The sequence below is a fragment of the Elephas maximus genome, chromosome 14, assembly GCF_024166365.1.
Source record: "Elephas maximus indicus isolate mEleMax1 chromosome 14, mEleMax1 primary haplotype, whole genome shotgun sequence".
NCBI lineage: Eukaryota > Metazoa > Chordata > Mammalia > Proboscidea > Elephantidae > Elephas > Elephas maximus.
Window position 1 is genome coordinate 93,563,302 of NC_064832.1, and position 25,034 is coordinate 93,588,335.

Genomic DNA, 25,034 nt, shown 5'->3' on the forward strand with positions numbered 1-25,034 from the left:
ATATCAGCTGCCTAGAGGGTAAGAGGAGTCCCTGAGTGGTGCACACGGTTAACGTGCTCGGCTGCTAACCAAAAGATTGGAGGGACCAGTCGACCCAGAGGTGCCTTGGAAGAAAGGCCTGGCAATCTACTTCTGAAGAATCAGCCACTGAAAACTCTGTGGAGCACAGTTCTACTCTGACACACATGGGGTCCACTGTGAGTAAAGGGTAAGAAGAGGCCTTTTCCTCCACCCAACTAAGGAGCTTGAACACGTCAGTGGCCTAGGCACCATGATTATCTAAGGAGATTCTCTAAGGCAAAGCAGGACGGTGTAAGGTTGGAGCTAGCATAAATGTTTGGGGTCAAATTCCTTAAACAATAACGGCCCATTCGCGGCATTCACTCATTTTGTAGTCACTAGGACAGAGTGTTTTAGGTCAACTGGACAATGTCAAAAATTATGCAGGAAAGGAGGCCCAGATACATTCTGCTACTCTATCTTGAGATGGCTGCTTACAGAAAAAAAAAAAAAAATTTTTTTTTTTGTTTTTTTTTTACAGAGGCCTGCTTGTAATAGAACCAACTGAGAGCCTGCTTATTTCAGGCAAAGAGAGGGACACAGAGCACTCTGAACTCAAGCTTTGAACAAGCAGACCTTTTAGTCAGAGACTTTTCTGCTGCATATAAGTCAAGGGTGACAAGCCAGTCCTGGGTTATCTAGCGTCTCTGCTACTGTCCTAGGCAAGCCTTGCTTTGTTACATGGAAACGGAAAATTTCCCGATGAAAAGCATTAATCTAGGAGCTTGAGGAAATGGTAAAAGCCAACCACCCAGGCTTTAGGCTACCTAAACCAAAAAATCAAACATGCGGCTGTTGAGTAGATTCCGATTCATAGTGACCCTACAGGACAGGGTAGAACTGTCCGACAGGTTTCTAAGGCTATAATCTCCATGGAGGCAGGCTGCCACATCTTCCTCCCGAGGAGCGGCTGGTGGGTTAGAATTGCTGACCTTTCGGTTAGCAGCCAAGCGCTTGACTCCTGTGCCACCAGGACTCCTTTAGGCCACCGAACTACATTTAAATAAAAAACTCGGCTCCTGTGGTGCCCTGAGCACCTTCCACTCATTGCCCACACAAACAGACTGCCAATGAATGGGAGAGCCCAGGAAAAGGAGGAGGCAGGAAAGTCAAGTCCATCCATGCCAAGTTGAGAGAGAAAATCCCTGCGCCACGAGGGGCATGTGAGGAGCGGTGTGGCGCTGGTGGCTCACCTCCCCGGCTCCTCCTCTGGCCGGTGCTGTGGCTGTGGGGGAGGGCTGGCTCCCGGCGCAGTGGTGTGTCTGCTTCTAAACACGAGGAAACACATTACCTGACGAGCGGGCTCCACGGGAATCAGTGCTGTGTTAACTGAGCCAAGACCCCGCCTTTAATGTCTTTCCGTTTAGGGCTCTGATAGGACAAACCCAACACCAAAAAAACCAAACCCGTTGATGTCGCATCGATTCCAACTCATAGCGACCCTACAGGACACTTTAACTGCCCCATAGGGTTTCCAAGGAGTAGCTGGTGGATTCCAACACAACCACCGCACCACCAGGGCCAGACACCCTTAAGATTCCAGCCTGAATGGTCTGATTTATCAGAGAGATACATTTCTTGGTCTTGGCCTTTGAGACTTTATAGCATGTCTCCCTTTTTACATGTACTCGTTAGCCCAGATCCAATGTGGCCGTTCTCCAGGACACATGCTCAGACCACCATGAGTTTGAAACGAGCGACTGATGTTTCATCAAAAGGAGCCCGTGAGAGAGTCCCGGGTCTGCTGATCTGGGGACAGATACGGAAGGTCCACGCGGCCTGCATTTTTCCTGCCTGCCTCCCGCCCGCCAGGCCGGCTTCTCACACAATACTGGCACATAGGCTGTGTCCCAGAAAGGCTGACTGGTAGTCTCCTGGTTGACAAACTGCTCCCCTGGGAAACAGCCTGGGTAAAAATCAGGTCTTTTCAGCTCTAGGTTGGCCCGTCAGGGACCCAGATGCAAAGCTCATTAACTAGTGCCTGCAGAATGAGCCGTCAGTAAGAGGTTATGTAACAACACGTCACCTACCTTTCTTCCCGGCATTTCTGCTGTGCCTACCACATCAAGTCAGGGAATAAATAAAACAATGAACCTAGTTCTCACTCAGACATGCAATCCCCGCCTCCAAATCTTCCCACTCACAGAGGGCCGCTCTGCCTCGCCTTGGCTGCTTTGCACAGTTTTCTATTCGTTTCACAAAACACAGGAAATCATTTCTTACCTTTGCGTGTGAGATATTCGGCCACCAGGGCTGTGACGTGGACGTAGCACATTGCTGCCTGCAATGAAAGACGCGTGCCTCAGAAGCGTCACTTATAACAGAATGTCAGGTACTCACAATTAGATGGAAATCTAATGAGTCTATGTACTTACATTAAATTTCAAGGCACCAATCAGTGTTTCTAAAAATTTAATGGCTGGTATCTTACCTTTTGAAGGGTAAGTTAAAAAAGGAAAATTGCTTTATGTCTGTGGAGGCTAAAATTTTACAACTAGTTGTTGGAAACAATGGCTGATAGGTTGAAAAAGGAAATTCAAAAGGTGTATCAATTAATTTCCAAAGGACCAACTTAGAAAAAGAAATCACAGAAAAAATGTATCACTGCAATGCCCTGTACTGTGTAATAAAAGGGCGGTCTTAACATAACTTGAAAAAAGTGAAGTAATTCATACAAACCGAAATTTTAATACAAATTTGGAATGTGACAAAAGGCAGTAAAATTTCTAAGGCTCATTTCTATTTAAATTCTCTATTAAATTTTAAAAGATAAAGGCTTTTTTTTTGTTAAAAGACCTGAGATTTCTACATCGTTTTTCTTAAAGTAAAAAGAGAACCATTTGAAAAGAAGGCACGCTCACTCCCAGAGTTTTGAGAGATTCGGATTTTCGGGTTCTAAAATATATATATTTTTTAATATGTTTTCTTACCTCGGCTTAAAAAAGGACGAAGTTGTAACTTTTTCCCAAACTAAGAATTCTGAATCACAAAATCCTAACTCAGTCTAAATCTCAATTTAGTCTTAATGTTAAAATTACCAATACCTTAAAAATAAAACATTAAAAAAGGTATTTTTTTTACCAAGTAGCCTTGGTATCACAAAGATCAGAAACAGCTGTTGGAGTGAACCCACTGTCAGGCTGTCGTGCAAGACCCTCGGCTGCTGTGGCTCTTGTCACCAGGGTCTGCCACCTCCCCCGCAGCGTCATGGCCGAGGTCTCGCCCTCAGGCGGCGGCCACCCCATGTGCGTACGTGTGAATCTTTAAGTTGTGGGCGTAACACTAGGACCTGTGCCTAACGCGTCCAGAGAAAAGGCTGCCTGGTGTATGGTTCCCCAGCCAGCTGTCCTCAGAGGCCGAGTCCACAGCTTACGTCCTTGTTTCTCCCCACAGTGCCCGTCAGTGAGGATGCACAAGACCCATAAAACCAAACCTGTTGCCATCAAGTGGATTCTGACTCATAATAACCCTATAGGACTGAGTAGAACTGCCCCATAGGGTTTCCAAGGAGGGACTGGTGGATTTGAACCACCGACCTTTTGGTTAGCAGCCTGAGCTCTTCACCAGTGTGCCACCAGGGCTCCTCCTGTACGCACAAAACAGGCACCCCAATATTTGAGTTATTGATCAGCGACACAAAACCACAGAGGGCTGAAGCTAAAAGAAACCCTGTGAATTATCAGCTTTAATCCCTTATTTCTGGAGGAATGACTCAAGCTCAGTTTTTGTTTGTTTTGGAGACCCCGGCCACCAAAACATTAAAAAAAAAAAAAATTCTGAGAGTGATAGAAAAATTACTCCTTCTAATACAGAATTCATTTTTATTCTGGTTAATGTACTGTTTACATGACACTTCAGGATAAACAGAACTAGGATGTGTGTAATTTCAGCACATTGGACCCCTTGTGTAATCAACAGGTAACAATGGTGACCTAAAGTTTTCAGACTTAGAACGTAATTTTACTGATTTCAACAAATACAGAAGTTTAAAGGTAAAGTATGCTTGCTTTAATAATCGTGTTACTACTTAAATGTCTTAGGAGCAAAGCCTGAGCAGTTCCTGTGGAAACACAGAGCCGACTTTACAGCTACTATCTTCCTTGGTTTTCTGTTTTACAGATGGTGGCACTGAGGCACTGAGCGGTGAAATGCTTGCCGCCTGTCCCCAGGTTAGTAAATCCTGGGTCTGGGATTCAAAGCCTGCCTCTGGAATCCACACACTCAACTCCAGGGCCGCCTGGTCTCCACAGACACATACACGCACGTCCCCTGTGTGCAAGAGGGAACGTTGAGTATCTACCCCGTCCACAAACGGAGAGGTCTACCTCATAAAGGGAAAGTGGTGCCTTATCATTAGTGACAGGAAAAATTTATTTTATCATTAAATAACTGAACTTTATAACTGGAGAGGAGTTTTGATGCAAAAACTGATGTGTACTTTAATTAGCAGGAAACTAGATGAATACCTGCAGCCCTGGTGGCACAGTGGGTAAGAGCTACAGCTGCTAACCAAAAGGTCAGCAGTTCAAATCCAACAGCCACTCTTTGGAAACGCTATGGGGCAGTTCTACTCTGTCCTACAGGGTTGCTATGGATTGCAATCGACTCGACAGCAACAGGTTTGATTTTTTTTTTTGGTTAGATGAGTATGTATACTTTTTAAGAGCTTTCAAACAATGTTCCTTTGTATCCCCTTACAATCTGTTTTAAATTACTGAAATGCTTTGTTGCTGTTGTTAGCTGCTGTGTAGTTGGCCCCTGACTCTCGGCGATCCCATGCACACGGGAACAAAACACTGCCCGGTCCGTGCCATCCGCATTATTGGTTGCAGATCAGACCATTGTGATCTATGAGGTTTTCACTGGCTGATCTTCAGAAGTAGATCTCCAGGCCTTTCTTCCTAGTCTTAGTCTGGAAGCTCGGCTGAAACCTGTTCAGCATCACAGCAGCACACAGCCTCCACGGACGGATGGGTGCAGCTGCGTGTGAGGTGCCCTGGCCGGGAATCAAACCTGGGTCTCTCTCACAGAAGGTGAGGATTCTACCACTGAACCACCACTGCCCCCTATTAAAACGCTTAGATAACTATAAAGTAACCCTGAGCCTAATGTGGAAGGGCCAAACATACCAAATGGGCTTCTTTTAACTAATGGGACAATTTTTCTCAAAATCGGCTTCTTTGAACTAATGGGACATAACTGGTGTTACGGACTGAACTCAGTGTCCCCCAAAATGTGTGTTAACTTGTCTAGGCCATGATTCCCAGTATTGTGTGATTGTCCACCATTTTGTCATCCGATGTGGTTTTCCTATGTGTTGTAAATCCTATCTCTATGATGTTAATGAGGCAGGATTAGAGGCAGTTATGTTAATATGGCAGGACTCAATCTACAAGATTAGGTTGTGTCTTGAGTCAATCTCTTTTGAGATCTAAAAGAGAGAAGTGAGCAGAGAGGAGAGGAACCTCATGCCACCAAGAAACCAGAGCCAGGAGTGGAGCGTGTCTTTTGGACCCAGGGTCCCTGTGCTGAGCAGCTCCTAGAGTAGGGGAAGATTGATGACAATGGCCTTCCCCCAGAGCCGACAGAGAGCGAAAGACTTCCCTTGGAGCTGACGTGCTGAATTCAGACTTCTAGCCTCCTACGCTGTGAGAGAATAAACTTCTGTTTGTTAAAGCCATCCACTTGTGGTATTTCTGTTACAGCAGCACTAGATGACTACGACAACCAGCTACTTCAAAAACCCAGATCAAGAGGCTCACAAGGCTACCTCTGAGAGATCCCCGTTTTTGACGTGGATTCTGGCCATGCTGTCAAGCCATGTCTTCCTGAGCTCAGGGGTGCTTGCGTAGGACTTGGCCAAGCTGTACTGGAGGTCCACTAGCATCTCCGGGTCGTTCTCGTGCTCCTTCATCTGAGCGGTGGCCATCAGGACTGTGCGTATCCTTTTGGTCAAATCCTTCACATCCGAGGAAAAGGTTGTGTGCTGCAAAATGGGTAGAAAAAGGACACTCGTCTTTCGTCTGCTTTCTGCCTGTACGCATACGCATCAGGACGCGAGTCAGAGTCTTGGGAGGAACACACACACCGGGCTGGGCCACCCACCTTAATAAGCCTGTCGCTGTTGGCACAGTTGTTGATGATAGACAAGGACTGCTGGAATCTGGTCCCCCCAATGCCAACAACGTCTGCTATCAGCTGGCTGACAGAGATGATGACCTTAGGGATACACAAACAGGGGAAAACCAGTGAACAGTCAAAGGGCTTCCCAGGCTGGTTTTCAGTTAGGACGTGTGTGAGGCCAGGGCAAAAGTGTGACGTTCTCAGGAGCGGTTACCGCAGCATAGCAAACGAGGCCTGAGTCATTCGTCTTTTTCACCTTTTAGGGGCTATTCCAGAAGCTGATTTTGCCATCTTTAAGTATTTCCTTCACAAAGTAAAAATGCTGATCAGGGGAACGCAGAAGAATGACTGATGGGCCTGCGTCACTTGGGTACTTACGTCTCCTTTCTCTTGGAAACCCCACAAGGCAGTTCTACTCTGTCCTGTAGGGTAGCTGTGAGTTGGAATCGACTCGACAGCAACAGGTTTGGTTTTTTTTGGGTTTTGCATTCTCTAATGAAAAGGAAGCCCTCATTATTTACCTCCTCAAGTGTTTGGTTTGAGCTTGTATGTATTAAGCATTCAACAGGTGGACTGTCCTTTGCATTTTTTATTTGAACATATACACATTAAATATGTAACCAGTAAAAACCAGCTGCTGCCAAGGTGACTCCGAGTCACGGCAACCCGGTGTTGAGTAGAACTGTGCTCCACAGGGTTTTCAGTGACTGTTTAATTTTTCAGATACAGATCACCAGGCCTTTCTTCTGAGGCATTTCTGGGTGGACCCAAACATCTAACCTTCCAGTTACCAGCTGAGAGCATTAACTGTGTGCACCACCCAGGGACTCTATGCAATGAGAGCTGGGTTTTTCAGGTCTGTGAACAGCACCATCACCACCCTGTGCTTCAGGCTAAAACCAGAGATGTCATCCTTGTTCCCTTGTTTTCCTTCACCACACCCAGCTACAGTCAGTACTGTCAACTCGGTTCCTCTTACTTCTAACCCACCATCCCTAGTCCAAGACATCATCGCTTCTGGCCTAGACCTGACCACAGTCTCCCCGAAAGGTCTCCCCAGCTAGGGTCTCCACTCCCTTCAGTGCATTGTCCATGTGGCGTCACATGGTGTCCAGGAGATCCCTGCAAATACCCCATGCTCCCCTCCCCAGCCGTACTCTAAGGAGCTTCTCCAGTTACCAGACGGGCCTTTCCATGGTGCACCCAAGGCCTGGAACATGCCTGCCACCTTCACCTGGTAACCCTTCTTGACCCTCACTTCCTCTGGGAAGCTCCTCCCCAGGCTCCCAGAGCCCCCAGCCAGATGTCCCTGCTCAGTGTTCCTATTGCACTCAACCCCCGCCCCAAAAGCCAGACCCACTGCCGTCAAGTTGATTCCAACTCATGGCAACCCCATGTGTTAAGGGGTAGAACTGCTCCATAGGGTCTTCTCGGCTGTAATCCTTACGGAAGCAGGTTGCCAGGCCTTTCTTCCGTGGTGCTGCTGGGTGGGTTCACTCCACCAACCTCAGGTTAGTAGTCGAGTGTAAACTGCTTGCGCCACACAAGGACCCTACTGTGCTCAGGTTCCTATGTGAGAGCTCTTGTTACTCTGCATCGTAGGAGCTTCAGTGTTTACCTGTGTCCTCCACTAGGCTGCACGTTCCATGAGGACCAGGGGATGGCTCAGTTTGTCTGTGGTTGTATCCATGAATCTTAACACACAGTGTGCAAACATTAAATACTTTTTTAAAAAAGAGGTTTTTTAAAATTCACTGATGGGGAAGAGACTGCTATCGTGCGTTTGTAGAAAAAGAGAGTCTACAAAAATGTACCAGACCCGTCACTATCTTGCCTGGGTTTCCAGGGCAGAGGATTTAGGGTGTTTTAACTCGGGAGCAACCGCAGGCCTGTCAGTAGATGAAGACAGAAAGGAAGAGCTCTGGGCTTTTTCCTTTCTTACCTGAGATGTTTACTGTTCTCACATAGGTACTAATATTTCTTGATTCAGTGGAGTTTCTGTTGGCCCAACTACACTGATTCAATATATTTAAATGGCAGCCGTCATGGATTGAACTATGTCCCCCCCCCCCAAAATATTTGTCAACTTGGCAAGGCTATGATTGCCAGTATTGTGTGGTGTCCTCCATTTTGTGATCTGATGGAATTATGTATTGTAAATCCTAATCTCTGCCTGTGGTTACTGAAGCAAGATTAGGGTATGTTAAAGAGGATTAGGGTGGGACACAACACTTACTTGGGTCACAGCCCTCATCCAATGTAAGGGAAGTTTCCCTTGGGTGTGCCTGCATAGCCTTTTATCTTAAAAAGGAGAGAGAAGCAAGCAGTGAGATGTGGACCTCATACCACCAAGAAAGAAGTGCCAGGAACAGTGTGTCCTTTGAACCCAGGGTCCCTGCGCTGAGAAGCTCCTAGACCAGGGGAAGATTGATGACAAGGACCTTCCCCTCAGAACTGACAGAGACAGGCTTCCCCTAGAATTCTAGCCTACTAGACTGTGATAGAATAAAGTTCTGTTCATTAAAGCCATCCACTTGTGATATTCCTGTTACAGCAGCACTAGGTGACTGAGATAGTAGTTTACCAATAGAACTGCATATTAGACCCAGATCTCATACCAGTAAATGTGACTTTCCAATTTTCCATCTTGGGGCCAGATCTTGTAGTATTTATGATGAGATAAATTAGTAAATGTGATAAAATTTTCCTGCTAAAACAGAATAACTTATGATAAACTTGTACTAAAAAGCTGTGGGACAAAGAACAAGAATCGGCCTTTTGTCTCTAGAAACCCCAAGGAATCAAAGTGCCTTTTGTTTTTCTAAAACAGCCAGGTGACACTTAAACTCATGCAAAGGCCTTGGGAGTCCTCAGGTCACCACCTGGCAACAGGCTTCAGAACAAACCACCTCCACCTCCTGAGTGGACAGGTGGGAAGAACTACATTGCACTCCATGTAGTCTGTCACGTAGGCTCTGGGGTGTAAGAAGGTTTGGGGGAGGAACTTTCCGGGTCCCTTGACTATGATGCCTGGTGGGAGCACGCGGAGCAGGTTTTTTCAGGCTGCCTGGGAGGAGACTGGCTGGAGGCAGGACCCCTTTGAGCTCCTCGCCTCCATTACCAGGTGGGGTACACATAAAAGATTCCCTCCTGGGAAACCGGCTTGGAAATGGGTCTGCACTTGGTTCTGGTGCGCTGCCTGCTTTTTTCTGTAAGTGATAAACTACTTTCCAGGTGCTAACACTCTGGGAGTGTCCGGTGTGTTCAGGCTCTGATTGGAAGGACGTGACATTTGTAGAGGAAACACTATTAGTGACCGGGGCCCTTCTGGTTATTTAGGAACCCGGGACAACCTGTGAGCCTCACAAAGCTAACCCGCACACCTGCAGGTGGGTCCGCACGAAGGACTTCTTCCCGGTGTAGTCGAAGTTGTTCCTCATGAGAAAGTAGAGCAGCTGGGAAGCCTCAGTTCTGACGGAGCTCAGCTTGGAGTTGCAGCACTTGAGGGTCTCATAGCACAGGGCAGCACACATGTCCGCTCTCCCTTCATAGAACGTCGACGGAAACTGGACGGAAGGAGAGAGGCAGACAGGCCCAAGGAGGGTCAGTGCTCGGGAAGGAGCTCGCCAATGCCAGGTGCAAAGAGACTGAAGGTGTACACACCATCTGTTGTTGTGACCACGGATGAAGGGACTCACCTTATAAATCAATGACCTTAAGGCAGTGAAGACATTCTTTAAAGCGGTTTCTGACTGATGTTTTTGAAGAAAACACAGGTAAACGTCAAAAACTTTTTTCATGAGAGGGTTATGTCCATGGTCAGCCAGGAGCTGGTTCTTAAAACACACAAAGATCGCTCAGTTAGTGCGACAGACCAGACACTCGTGATAGGTTTTAGACAATTTATAGGTTCAAAGGGTAAATATTTCATGCACTAAGACAACTTTTTAAACAAATTCTGCCCTGAATCCTCTAGGAAAGCACAAATTTTCTTACGTAGTACAGATAAACTTATCAGTAAATTTGTACTCTGACGCATTAATTTTTTTTTTCTAGCAAGGGAGGAACTACTTATAAAACGTCCCAGCAAACCATAATGTAGTTTAAAGCACCGCTGTCCTTTAGTACTGACAGAACTTGTATTTCTTTATGTTTTACTGCAGACCAACAACTGATAGAGAGGTGGCGTTTGTGGCATCTCAGCTCCAGTGAAGACACGCCATTACAGGTGCTAGCTAATTAATGGGTGGGGGAAAAACACTGAAATGAAGTATCTGAAACAGGCACTCTAAAAGTGAGGCAGCTTTTGTCTTTCAGGCTGATAAGACACTCTGCTAATCTACGAATAACCAGGTGGCGTGGGATGGTGGGAAACAGACAGGCTTTGAGGTGTGAATTTGCACAAGTTACTAAACTGAGGCTCAGCATTCTCGTCTGTAAAATGGGATGCTGAGCTTGCACAGCTACTGCGAGATGAAGCACAAAGTGTGTGACACTGACTTGATCCAGCTTAATAAGTGGCAGTGTGTAGGTACTTGAACAATTCATGAATTTTACTTCATAGAAAAAAACAAGGGAACCGCAATTAAGTGCTTCCCAACTTTGGTCAAGATTTTGTCACTCCAGTAGTCAGTCACACTAATCGAACACTCTGTATGCCTGGCTGGCAAAAAATTCACATGAATTGCTGAAGACACGGAGTTTACAGAGCATGGTGCAGCAAGAGGCCAGCGCGGAGCCTTCGAGTTTACGGGGGCATGGCACTGAAGAACACCGTCTCAGATACAGATAGGCCTGTTTAAATAAAACTGGGCGTTTGGGAAAGGACCACAAGTGCATTTTGCACAAATAGGGAAAAATGACTAAAGGAAAATGTCACAAGTCAAAAGGTATCTCAAAGCAAAAATTTATAATTTGGCCATCTGAACAAAGAACATAAGTTGATGTCCAAATAATTTTGTTAAATCACAGACTATGGTTGGAGCGATAGGTTCAGAGCAAGAATTACCTCATCTTATTGTTGGGGAAAATTTTTACCCAGGGGATAAGTTAAGTCCAGTGACTCTCAGATGTACTCACAGCTGGCGGCACATCTGGAATTCACAGTGCTCTTTAGGACCTACTGCCGTCGAGTCAATCCCGACTCATGAAATAGTGGTGTAGGGTACTGAATTCCACCATGTGAAGGAGAAGCAATTTAATAAGCAGAAAATATGACTTTGTTTAATGAATATGATACAATTCCCAACCATGAGCAGCTGTTTGTTCACCAGAAAAAGGCTGTCCCCCGTGTTTTGGGAGCTGCTCATGTGTTTTGTTGTCTGCAAACACTATTTTCCCAGGAGCCACAGCTTTTCACGTCTACTTTCCTAAATATGCTGGGAGTCCCTGGGTGGTGCAGTTAACACGTTCAGCTGCTAAACAAAAGGTTAGAGGTTTGAGTCCACCCAGAGGTACCTTGGAAGAAAGGGCTGGTGATTTACTTCCAAACTACAAGCCGCTGAAAATCCTGTGGAGTATAGTTCTACTCTGACACACACAGGGTCGCCACGAGTCAGGGTCAACTCAACAGTAATCTTTTTTTTCTTTAAGTGCTGAATGAATCTGAAAGTAGGCTTTTATTTTGCCAGCACTTTGCCAGAGCCATCCAGAAGGGAGCGTTTATGTAGAACCGCTGAGATGCCAGCCCTGCCGTGGGAACTGGCCCTCGTCTCCATGCTCTCACTCCCTCACTTCCTCCATTTTCCCTCCTTTTGCCCTCTCTGGAATTGACTCGACGGCAGTGGTTTTTTTTTTTTGGTCAAGCTTTTGCTTCCCGTTTTCAGAATATAGTCCTCTTGGGCTGTGATTGGTGGGTGTGTAGCTCAGCTCTGTAGCGCATGCTTTGCAAGTATGACGCCCGGGTTCGATCCCTGGCATCTCCAGAACTTTGGAAACCCTGGTGGTGTAGTGGTTAAGTGCTACGGCTGCTAGCCAAAGGGCCGGCAGTTCAAATCCGCCGGGCGCTCCTTGGAAACTCTATGGGGCAGTTCTACTCTGTCCTATAGGGTCGCTATGAGTCGGAATCGACTCGATGGCACTGGGTTTGGTTTTGGGCTGTGATCTCAAAACCAGCCTGTAAGAATGAAATTGAAACTCATTTACGCTAAGAGCTGCCCCTTTCAGTGACCACTCATCTTGGACCCTCCCTACTGTGCCTGCTGCCTTCCTTTATCTGCCTGTCTTCGCCATCTACTGCTGCTGCAACAGAAATACCCCAAATGGGTGCCTTTAACAAAGAGAAATTTATTTTTTCACAGTAAAGTAGGCTAAAAGTCCAAATTCAGGGTGTCAGCTCCAGGGGAAGGCTTTATTTCTCTGTCAGCCTTCTCATCAGTCTTCCCCTGGTCAAAGAGCCTCTTAGGCACAGGGACCCTGGGTCCAAAGGACATACTCCGCTCCTGGCACTGCTTTCTTGGTGGTATGAGGTCCCCCTGTCTCTCTGCTTGCTTCTGTCTTTTATCTCTCAAGAGATTGCCTCAAGACACAATCCAATCTTGTAGGTTGAGTCCTGCCTCACTAACACAACTGCTGCCCATCTTCCCTCATTAACATCACAGAGGCAGGATTTACAACATACAGGAAAATCACACAATACAGGGAATCAGGGCCCAGCCAAACTGATACACACATTTTGGGGGGGACATAATTCAATCCATGACACTGCCAGTCGAATCTCTTCCCCTCTCTCTCATTAAAGCAGTAATATACACTAAATAAAAAAAATGCTTCAACATTCAGAGATGCCTACAAGGGGAAAAAACAAACATCACCCTTAAACTCTCCACTCAGAAGTAAGTACAGGTGACATACGGTGTGTCTCATTTCCTCTTCTATAGGGTCTGACTGAGGGTAGGAAAATCTCACTCCGAAATAGAAAGAGGCATTAGAGTAGCGTGAAAGCCATGATTTATTTCTAGCAGTTACGTGGGGAGGAGGTCATCAGCAGTTCCCCAGGAGCTAAGTGTGGCGTGAGGTTCGACTGTTCTTACACAGTCTCGTAAGGGACTTATTAACCTGTGACCTGGGTCTTTCTGGGATGAACCCTCCACCATCAGTATTTGTTCAAGATCCAGGAACACAGGAAAAATACATTTAAACCTTGGGTGCCAAAATGAGATGTTTGGATCAATGTTATTTAAGAAAGCTAAGTCTTTAACAAGGACAAGGCGTTTATTTTTATTTACATGATGATTTAAAAATCACTTGAAATGTTCAGCGTAGAGAAGAGCTGTTCCCGCTTCGGACGCTCATCCATCACTAAGGTGACCTAAACCTAACACGTCTTTGCGGACCCGGCTCACTGGTTTGCAAACCAGCTCACACACTTCCTAGCAACGACTCTCAATTATCTAATTGATTTTGTAATTCATTTTGCCCCTTATTGATTAGGTATCAGTTCTCACAGCGCAGTTCACACTGAGAAAAGGCACTACGGAGAATTGCTACAAATGCGTCAGGTTAAATCTGTGTATACGTTAAGTATCGGATAAAATATTTAACGGCCAGCACTGGTTTGGGAGTGTGTTAATAATAGACATTGTAAAATGGCCAAAGAGTTATGTTTTTGTTCACGCATCTACCTTAAGTTTACAAAACACACCCTTTTATATGCTAAACAACATGCGTGAAGGCACCCAGCACAGTACCTGGGCCCTGATACAAAAGTGCCTGATAATTTTCTCGTTTTTCTTAACGAGAAATCAATCATTCAACCACCTTCATAGTCACTAAACTGACTATTACACACACACACACACACACACACACACACACACGGCTGCTTAGTGGAGAACGAGGGCTTTGGACAGGTCAGTTGTATAGGGATCTTGGGAGATCTCATCGTCTGTCTCAGCCTCAATTATTCTCATCTGTAAACAGGAGGATAAGACCTACCTAAGCAGGGTTTTGAGAAGATTACTGCCTGAAGCACAGGAAGTACTCAGTAAATAGCAGGAAGCTAATTTTTTTTTTTTTAATCTATTAATAACCAGAAGAGAAAATTCAGGGCTTAAATCTTTTGCAGCATTGTATCCTGTTAAGAAATTGTCTTCTGGGTTGTTCTGACAACTTAGACATGGTCAATTAAGAGAGTCAGTAACGATGGCGCTGTATCTGTGGAAGATGATTTTTCTGTCAGAATTACGTTAGCAAGCTTAGTATTATAATCTAATTTTTCTGATAAGCTCCAATTGATGCCTCGGTTGAGTAAATATTTGCAACAAAAGACCCCGGTGGCTGCTGAGCCAGTGTGCCTCATGAACTGTGGATCCAGGCCAGGTAAGCCTACTGCTTGGCACCACATCCCTTAATGACAGTGCACCCCAACAATTATCCCACCTTCTTCTTTATGGGGGGTGCTGAGCATTAAACAGCAAACACTTTTGCACACAGACCCAAAACCCTTTGCCCTCTAGTCAATTCCGACTCTCAGTGACCCTATAGGACAGAGTAGAACTGCCCCATAGGCTTTCCAAACCTGTAATCTTTATGGAAGCAGACTGCCACATGTTTCTCCCGCAGAGTGGCTGGTGGGTCCAACTGCCGACTTTCTGATCAGCAGCTGAGTGCGTAACCACTGTGCCACCAGGGCTCCTCTGTTATACATAAGCATGTAACTTGATCAGGGATCGTCTCAGCTCTAAAAAACCCCATTGCCGTCAAGTTGATTCCAGCTCATAGTAGAACTGCCCCTTAGAGTTTCCAAGGAGTGCCTGGTGGATTTGAACTGCCAACCTTTTGGTTAGCAGCCATAGCTGTTAACGACTACACCACTGGGGTTTCTGTCTCAGCTCTAGAGCTCTAAGTTGTTCCTTGTTGTCAGGAGATCAGATCCTCAGTCATAGATCAGGGAGGCATGAACACAGGTAAGTGTTTATTGCTAAACTACAGTCTACAATTGGACGCCTATTATGTGCCAGAGACGGGATAGGTGTTTTCGCGTACTTTGTATCAATCCATTCACACGACAACCTTACAAGGTAGGCATAATCACACGTTCTAGGTAAGGAAGTCAGGACTTAGGGACGTCAAGCAGCCCCAGGCCAGGGCTGAAAAACTGGCCGATGGTGGAGCTGGAATGTAGACTGGCAAATCCTTTCAAGAGTCATCTCATTTTAAAACTCACAACAGCACTGTGAAGTAGAATATTACTTTTTCCAATCTTATGAATGAGAAATCTTAGACCCAGAAACATTAATTTTCCCAAGGACACTCTGCCAATAAAGGTTAAAGTGAGCTTTCAACTTAGAAACCATGAGCTTTCTTTCTGGGAATCAGGACCTGACTGGTGACGAGACATTAGGAGATCTGGGGGCCTTGACAAATACTATTCTTTCACATCAGGCAAGGACTCTAAAGAGGGCTGAGTAAGCACTGTAGGCTGTTGCTGTTCTCATGGCGCCTCCCAGACCGTCACCTGTGGCCGTGTGTCTGCGCCTGCTCCGCCACCCCAGATTTCCTTATTTACACGGTGGGGAACAGGCAGCGTGCAGAAGAAACTTTACGACTACGGTTCTGAACTTAAGGGTTCACGTTTATCGCTGATGCAGGTATACAGGGCAATATTCATATCCAAAAATGTCACTGTCTGTTTACATAACGATTTTTAACTAAAAACATCCAGAAGAAAACAGAAAGGGGTTCCAAGCACGATTCTGGTGGAGCATCCAGGTCCCACCCCCAGAGTTCCAGAGTCTGTAGGTCTGCGGTGGGGACTGAGAACCTGCAGCCCTAACGTGTCCAGGTGCTGCTGCTGCCAACCACACTTTGAGAACTACTAGTAGAGGCTCCGTGTAACCAGACACTGCGCTGCCCCATGTTCATTTTATGTGTGTCTTCATTTGCTCACCTGCCACGTGGGTGCCAAGCTACCACGATTCATAGGGACAGAGTGGCATGGCTGCCCAGAAGAACACAGGTACACTACGTGATGTGCTATCAGGACAGCCATTGTTGCTCTAATGAGGAAACGTGCTTTGTGCGGAGTGCAGGTGAGTAAAGCAGAGAATGCTGGTAGTTTTCCAAAATACTCTTGAAAATAAACGCATTGTTTCAATGACCACTAACCTAATGTCCCCTTTTCCATCCTGGAGATGAAAGTGATCATTTAGCAGGAATGTGAAGCGGTGGAGCCTTGGTGACGCAATGGTTAAGAGTTCGATTGCTAACCAAAAGGCCAGCTGTTCGAATTCACCAGCAGCTCCTTGGAAACACTATGAGGTTGCTGTGAGTCTACAGCAACAGGTTGGTCGGGTTTTGCTGGGAAGTGTTGGTTTCCTAAAAGCTAGAACGTAGCTGAAGACTCCATCCACACCTGCCTGGACACTGCTTTCTAAACCTCAAAAACAAGACAAAAAAACCCTCCATTTTCTACCCCTGAAATTTCTTACATTTAATTTAAAAACAGAAAAAAGTATATATAAAAGAATGTGTGTGTACTGAATGTTCCTTTACATATAAAAATTTAAATTGCTACAACATTTGCATAGGCGTAAAGACATTATAGTCAGAAATGCCAGATTAGGTCTGCATGTTTATCACCCTCAAGGTAAACAAAGAAACATTTCCCCTGGTAAATAATGTCTTCTAGCCAAGGGTTTGAGCCAAGGGTTAGTGGCCTCCAGGGACCATGCTTCCACCATTTCCAAGCACCCGGCACATGCTAAAACCAGCTTAGCTTCATTATATTTCAGAGAATTCAAGTCACTAATTGTGGAACGGTTTCATTTAAAGAGTTTATGGATTAATGGTTTCCTTATGGGGCAAAAGCAGTCACTGAAGTGAATGAACAACACGGTAAGTTCCCCTTGCTGGCTGAGTTAAATAAGCGGAATGAATTTAAAAGGTAAAAATCTGACTGTACAAAGCTTATTCCATACGGACCTTAAATGCCAGTGTAAACAGGGAGAGCGTGTCGAGAGCCGTCAGGCAGACCTCAGTAGCGATGTTGGCTTCAAGTAAGGACTGGTGAAGAACATCCGCATCCGAGTGGCCATAGCCTGCGTGAAGGACAAGACAAGGTCACTGCCAAGCAGACACAGACAGGAGGGCTGGCGGGCCAGTACAGTCACAGTCCACTTTTGATTATTTAAGAAGGCCTACTTCGGGCCCTTGTCTCCCTATTTGCCTTGTTTTGGGCGCGTGCGTGTGTGTGGATATTAGTGATGTTTCCATTCCATTGTAACTCTTTTTCAACTCTGGAAAGGAAATAAAAGCAGCAAGTATTTATTGTGTGCTTGCTACGGAGCAGTTATGCCCTGTAACACATGATCACCACGAGGTGGCATCGCCTCAGTGGGCCACGGGCTCGGTTGGTATGTGCCGGCCACAATTCTATGAACTTTATATATATTACTTCATTTAATCCCTCAACAGCCCAGTGAGGCACATTTGTTATGAAGCCCTTTTTTACAGTTAAGGAAACGGGGTGGGGGTGGGAAGGCACAGAAAGGTTAAGCAACTTGTCTAAATTCACACAGTTAGCAGACAGAGGAGCCAGGGTTGCCATCCAGGCAGGAGTCCATCGGTTCGATGCGGTACTTGACCAAGGGTTAGAATGGCGGGGTGGGGAAGGCAGCTGAGATTTCTGAAGCTTCCCATGTCGCGAGGGTCAGCAGCACAGCATAGGGGTCAAGAGGATAAGCACGAGGGTCAGGCTGCTGGTTGCTGAATCCAGCTCTGCCACTTTCTAGCTGTGTGACCTTGGGCAAGTTACTTGACCTCTTTGTACTTCAGTTTCCTCATCTGTAAAATGGGTTTAATAACTGTCTACCTCAGAGGGTTGTGGTGAGCATTAAACTCATTAAAATATCTGTGATGCTTGTGGAATAGTGCCTGGGACTCAGTGAACACTCTGGAAGTGTTAATCCAAAACCTAACGACCAGTATAATCAAGAGTTGACTGCGCTGCTAACAGTATTCTAGCTGCTTTAATCAAAAGTTAGCAGCCACTCTGTCTGAAAGAAATGCTTAAGGAAAGGACAGGACTTTAAGAATCTGTCGTTTAGATTTAGCTTAACTGCACGTAATTTAAATCTGAACTGCCATCTTTTTTATGTGGCTACAAAATCAACTCAGTACTGATATAAAAAGTAGCTTGACATAAAAGTAGAGGTATTAAGTTATAAAATGATATGCGTTAGCGGAAATACTTATAGGGATGCAAAGATGTTAGCATCTTGATCTAGATTATAAAGAAAGATGGCACTGTAATAAAACACCAGGTAATGTCTTTCTCCAAGGAGCAAAAATAAACCAACACTGACTACTTGGCGATTTTCTCAATACTCCAGAGAGGAGGACATTTTGTATGTAGAACAGGAAAATGAAGAACAGAGAGCTGAGGGAATTTTCTTGAGACTAGTAACGGGCTAAAAACAGAATCTACACCCCAAGTTCCTTACGCAGGCCACTGTATCACAGGCAGTATTATCAGGGCACAATAAATTAACTAGCGTGAAATCTTTGTGATTTTAATAAATGTTACAACTACAGAATGACTTTTAAAAGACTGCAAAAAGTTTTTTAAAGCAACAGAACTGCTTTTTAAAATATGATAAAAGCATCATTGTGTGCTTTTATCCAACTGTGCTCTTTTTAAAAAGGCGGCTCTGAGGTTTTGTGTTTGTGGAATGCGTTACTTTCACCCTGCGAGCGATGCCTCTCGTTAGTGAGGATACGTCATACAATTTGGCATCATGCTAGTTCTATTTCTTTCTGCTTTTTTGGTAAGAAATCTCCCAGAGAAAAGAAAGATGGATTTTTTTTTTTTTTAATATTAACGTATCGCCTTTATAAGCACGTTATTCCTTTGTTCAGTGAGGCCTGTTTGGCAAGATACAGAGACAATGGAAGAGGAAAACCAGCAGGTCAATGATGACTGCTGAAGTGAACACAAACCATGGCAGGAGCGGGCAAAACAGATACAACACCTGTTATCAGACCAACCAAAATGATGACACGCAGGTCAAAAGGACCCTTTATTGAGGGCTGCCACTTACCCCAAGTCAGCTTCAGTCTGGGCTAGGCTTTACCAAGAAGCTTGCTTTGGTGACGGTTTTCAATTCTCTCTCTGCGCACACATCCATATCCATCTATCATCCCTCCATAGTTATCAATCTATGTCTCTCCACCATTATCTATCGACCCATCCATCATTATCTATCTACACTTCTCCACTATCTACCTGCCTACCTACCTACCTGTCATCTAGCTATCTACTATCTCCTTCTAGATAACCTACTGGATAAGTGTACTGCAGGTGATCGTTCTGAAGAGCTCCCACAGAGCTTACTGAGTCCTGGCTCCTGCCTGTCCCTGGAATGATTCAAGAATTAGAATTTGGCGGTGCATTGTTTTAGAAACCTATAATCAATGGGCCATGCGCTAACTCAGTTATTATACGATGATGTATACATGTGTGAAACGTGGGAATGACAACATTTCTCTGAGCTGTCACACCACCCGCAGTCATCATACCATCTATCTACTTTAGAGCAAGAGTCCGATTCAAATAGACCTCTGTCTGCCTTTGTCTGAATCATACAGGAATCTGGAAAAATTGGTCCCCTTAGCCACAAATTTTTATACTTGACTTTTCTTTACACTGTTTTATCTCAAAAACCACAGGATTCCTGAGCTAGAGTTGTTATTATTTTTCAATCCTTAAAAATAAATGACAGTCTGAGGAGGTACCCCGAGTCATGGAGGCTGCTTGGACAGTTCACCAAGTGATACCTCCGTGGGGACCCCGTGTTCAAGGCCTGGAAACAGAGCCGTGCCTCAGGGAACATTTTAAACAGCAGTCACCATGTCAGAGGCCAACGGAGGAAAATCAAACTGAGCTGCTAAGTCCAAGAAGGGTGTCTTAAGACACAGAGCTGAGAGTCAGCAATCTTTTGAAAGCAGCTCTGACCTGGGCAAGTGACGCGTGCGGTGTCAACCACACTGATTTCCACTAGGGGGCGGTGATGCCTGGAGCACAGGGCAGGGAGTCTCTGCACCCCTGCTGCTCGGGGGCTCAGGGGCAGGAACTTCTCAGAAGAGGCTTTAGCGTCCTTAGGATTCCCTGCTCAAATCTACAGCTTTCATTCTGCTGTCACTCTGATAAGAGGTTTATTCTAAAACCAAAAGTCTTTTAAACACTCAGGGCAAAACGACCAACAAGCAGACGTTTTTCTATTTTTCTACGAGTCATCTGCTATGCTTCGACTTAATTAACCTTACTCTAGCTAACAAATTCATGCTACCCGACAAGCTCGATTTAATAATGCTGAGTACGCCTGGGGACTATCCCTCTCTCCCTGCCACTCGGCATCAGTGGTGACGTGGTGGAGGACGGAAGTCCCACCCACAGCCACAGACCTTTGCTGAATGTCGGGACGTTTGGGATAGAAGAGTAAGTCACGTACATATTCTCATAGCAGCAAGTCCATTTTGAAAGCTGCCTTGATCCTTTATGAAGAAAAAAATGATGTTTTATGAGAAAATATAAATACTGAACATGGACTTTTCTAGCTAGAAGAAGTCCCCAAATAGAGAAGACCTGACTTTCCAGACCAATGAAGGCACGGTGTACGGCTTTACTGGCTGCAAACATTCAAGTAAAACATCAACCCACCCACACTCTATTATTCATCTTCATCTCATTTTTACTGCTAACTAGGTTTTCCTCACAGATGGAGTAGAAAGTGCAAAAAGATTGATATTCCATGGCAAAGATCAGATGACTCGCTATTGACTCTCTTCTCTTTCATTCAACCATGAAGAAAACAAATATGCTCAAAATGGTTTGCAGAAAGAGTCTATAATTTCAGAGTTTATTCCGCGGAAATGGTTATCACATCATCTGTTCTCCTCTCTCTTCAGATCACCTCAGCCTAATGTTTAGCTGTGTCTAAAAAACGGCACCTAGTATGGAAGATAAACCCAAAAGTGTGAAGACACTTGGGTTAAGCATACGATCCACTAAAACAAGTCCCCTTTAAAGACATTAAAATGGGCACTGAACCACACTTCCTCAGTTGTGAGACCCCCACCAATCAGTGACAGACCATTACGTCAGACAGGCAATCTAATTGTAAGACAGACCTTGATTTCAGAAATGCTAGCAAAGGTGCAAATCTGAGAAGCCAGGAAACATGGGTTCGAAAACATCTCATTTCTGTCTCGAGTATATATATTTAAAGCATTTGAGCACATTTTACCTATTTTTAAAGATATGCTATACACGCCTAGAAAATTTAGAAAAACATTAACTCAGAGAAGATATACATTCTCTATTTTTCATATTAATTCAATATTATATACTACGTTGTTGCTGGGTGCTAACAAGTCGATTCTGACTCATAGTGACCCCATGTGACAGAGTGGAACATAGGCTTTTCTAGGCTGTAATCTTTACTGAAGCAGATAGCCAGGTCTTTCTCCTGCAGAGCGGCTGGGTGGGTTTGAACCGCTGACCTTTTGGTTAGCAGCCTAGTGCTTAACCACTGCACCACAGGGCTCCTTATTATATACAATAAAATTATCTAGTTATCACCTATATTCACGTTCTTCCTTACACTTCATGGATATCAAAGCATTTCAGAGTGAGAAGGGGCCTTACAAGCCATCTAGCCCAGCTCTTCATGATGCTGAGGTGATGGACAGTGTCCCCAGTGGGCCTTCCTCCAGTCTGTATGATGCTGAGGTGACGGACAGTGTCCCCACTGGGCCGTCCTCCAGTCTGTATAATGGTGAGGTGACGGACAAGGTCCCCCAGTGGGCTGTCCTCCAGTCTGTATGATGCTGAGGTGATGGACACTGTCCCCAGTGGGCTGTCCTCCAGTCTGTATGATGCTGAGGTAATGGACAATGTCCCCACTGGGCCGTCCTCCAGTCTATATGATGCTGAGGTGATGGACAGTGTCCCCAGCAGGCTGTCCTCCAGTCTGTATGATGCTGAGGTGAATGGACAGTGTCCCCAGTGGGCCGTCCTCCAGTCTGTATGATGCTGAGGTAACAATGTCCTCACTGGGCCGTCCTCCAGTCTGTATGATGCCGAGGTGATGGACAGTGTCCCCAGCAGGCCATCCTCCAGTCTGTACGATGCTGAGGTGATGGACAGTGTCCCCAGCGGGCCGTCCTCCAGTCTGTATGATGCTGAGGTGATGGACAGTGTCCCCAGAAGGCCATCCTCCAGTCTGTATGATGCTGAAGTGACAGACAGTGTCCCCACTGGGCCGTCCTCCAGTCTGTATGATGCTGAGGTGATGGACAGCGTCCCCAGCGGGCCGTCCTCCAGTCTGTATGATGCTGAGGTGATGGACAGTGTCCCCAAAGGGCCATCCTCCAGTCTGTATGATGCTGAGGTGACGGACTGTGTCCCCACTGGGCCGTCCTCCAGTCTGTATGATGCTGAGGTGACGGACAGTGTCCCCAGCGGGCCGTCCTCCAGTCTGTATGATGCTGAGGTGATGGACAGCGTCCCCAGCGGGCCATCCTCCAGTCTGTATGATGCTGAGGTGACGGACTGTGTCCCCACTGGGCCGTCCTCCAGTCTGTATGATACTGAGGTGACGGACAGTGTCCCCAGCGGGCCGTCCTCCAGTCTGTATGATGCTGAGGTGACGGACAGTGTCCCCACTGGGCCGTCCTCCAGTCTGTATGATGCTGAGGTGACGGACAGTGTCCCCAGTGGGCTGTCCTCCAGTCTGTATGATGCTGAGGTGATGGAAAATGTCCTCAGTGGGCCGTCCTCCAGTCTGTATGATGCTGAGGTGATGGAAAATGTCCTCAGTGGGCCGTCCTCCAGTCTGTATGATGCTGAGGTGATGGACAGTGTCCCCAGCAGGCTGTCCTCCAGTCTGTATGATGCTGAGGTGAATGGACAGTGTCCCCAGTGGGCCGTCCTCCAGTCTGTATGATGCTGAGGTGATGGAAAATGTCCTCAGTGGGCCGTCCTCCAGTCTGTTTCACACTTGCAGTTGCAGATGCCAGGTTAGCCCTGGAGGCAGCTCTGCCCATTCCGCTTAGGGGCAGTTCAGTCAGAAAATGCTTTCCTGTACTGACCTGAAATCTAACTCTAACATAATCGGTGATCTTAAACTGCCTCTTAACTTTGATTTACATGAAATACAGGTTTTCTTCAAGTGCTTCTACCTCTTAGCTGGCTTTACCTCTGTGACATTAGTGGAAAACATGAATTATCATGCAGATGAATGTAAGATCTTCCTAGAGTAACACGTAACATCAAAGAAATACAAGGTGTTACTTTACCTTTTTTTTTTTTTTTTTGCAAATAGATGACTTATCTGCAAACACATCACTTAGCTTCCCTCCCATAATGTGCCTTATGTAAGATATCCTACGTGCAGCAAGCACCCTGAACTCTGTCATTTGACACAGTTCTTTTCTAAGGATACACAGTGGGTGCAAGTTATAGTCAATAGGTCCAGGTTCTAATGCTCTAAATGTTTCCTTTTCATACATGCCTGGGCAGTGACTCAAACAATAAACAACTTCCTTCAATGGCATATTTGAAATAGTTAAGACTGTTTTGCCATTTTCACTATTTCCTATCCAAATCCAACCCCACTAGAGCTACAAGCACAGTGCACATGACAACTTTTCCCACGTCCTAGTAGGTTACTGGGAGCTAGGGCTGGTGGGGACGGAGCAGCAACAGGCCCTACAAGGCACTGAGTTCCTCACAGTCCTCTGCTGCCCCCTGCTGGTCAGACTGAGGTCTGCCAAAGTCCTTCCTCTGACAGGATGAGGAAGTGAAAAACACAGTATTACAGAACTCTGCCTATTTCTAATCTTTCCTGAAATAAATTCATTGTGGACTGTGGGGTGTCCCTGGCAAGTCCCTCACATATTGGCTCTACATCATATTGGTTGGCCCAACAGAAGGTACTGTACTCATTGTTAAATAGGCATTTGGGGGTGGAGGGAGGGACAAATATGGCTACAAATTTCCCATAGAACACCTAGCTACAGACACAAAAAGGAAACCATGTGTGCATGTATACGTACATGTCCACACACGCACCTACATGTAGTAGGCACTCTGTCTGTGGCTTTGGACTGAGTTATGATTTAGTGCTCAACAGCTAGTAGAGGGAAAGGCTGAAGCCACCCAAGTCCAGAAGCAGAATCAGAGAGGTCAACGAAGGCTGTGTTCTAGGGGACGATGCGATGACTTGTGAGGCATCAGAACCCATTTGGGATGAGCAGGAATAGTGGGGAGACAGGTGGAGGCTGAAGATCATCTCCCCACTCTTACTGACAATGTAGAAGGGGAATTTGATCGGAGATGGTGTCAGCGAAAACTGACTGAAGCAAAAACTATCGGATGAAGGAGGTGACAGGCTGGAGGGGTGGGGCTCTCTGTGGGTAGCGGGAAGAGAGAACGGAAATCAACCACGCTGACAGTACAGCTTTGGCAGCAGAACACAGCCAGCTGTCTCTCCCCTCCAGTTCTAACCTCCACGCAAAATCCATCTGCACTGGGAGGGGCTACATCCCTTGGTGGGTTAAGGTTGTTTGTTCATGTGTCAATTATTCATTTTACTTTTGTTTCTTTTCTGTTTCTTAAATGATTATGTTTGGAGGTAGGGGCCTTTGTCTGCTTATGGTTTTTAAAAATGTACTTCAAAGTTCAAGCATTTATTTTAACTGATAGTGAATTATACTCATTGCCATTGAGTCAATTCCGATCGTAGCGATCCTATAAGACAGAGCAGAACTGCTCCATAGGGCTTCCAAGAAGTGGCTGGTGGATTCGAACTGCCGACCTTTTGGTTAGCAGCTGGGCCCTTAACCTCAGC

The 25,034-nt window shown here is 45.7% G+C and overlaps 1 protein-coding gene across 15 annotated transcripts in view; it reads right to left on the reverse strand.

The window, feature by feature from the left end:
- The window catches only part of DOCK9 (dedicator of cytokinesis 9), a 336,790-nt gene that overhangs the window by 32,175 nt on the left and 279,581 nt on the right, over positions 1–25,034 (reverse strand). For 9 of the 15 annotated variants that reach the window (XM_049853240.1, XM_049853232.1, XM_049853241.1 and 6 more), the window contains 7 exons: positions 17,107–17,222; positions 9,882–10,019; positions 9,567–9,749; positions 6,166–6,279; positions 5,831–6,046; positions 2,284–2,341; positions 1,254–1,328 (listed from right to left, as the gene is read on the reverse strand). In XM_049853240.1, coding sequence (XP_049709197.1) covers positions 1,254–1,328; positions 2,284–2,341; positions 5,831–6,046; positions 6,166–6,279; positions 9,567–9,749; positions 9,882–10,019; positions 17,107–17,222 — 900 coding nt within the window. The remainder of the gene's footprint in view (positions 1–1,253; positions 1,329–2,283; positions 2,342–5,830; positions 6,047–6,165; positions 6,280–9,566; positions 9,750–9,881; positions 10,020–17,106; positions 17,223–25,034) is intronic. The other 6 variants (XM_049853234.1, XM_049853243.1, XM_049853244.1 and 3 more) reach the window with 1 other exon arrangement.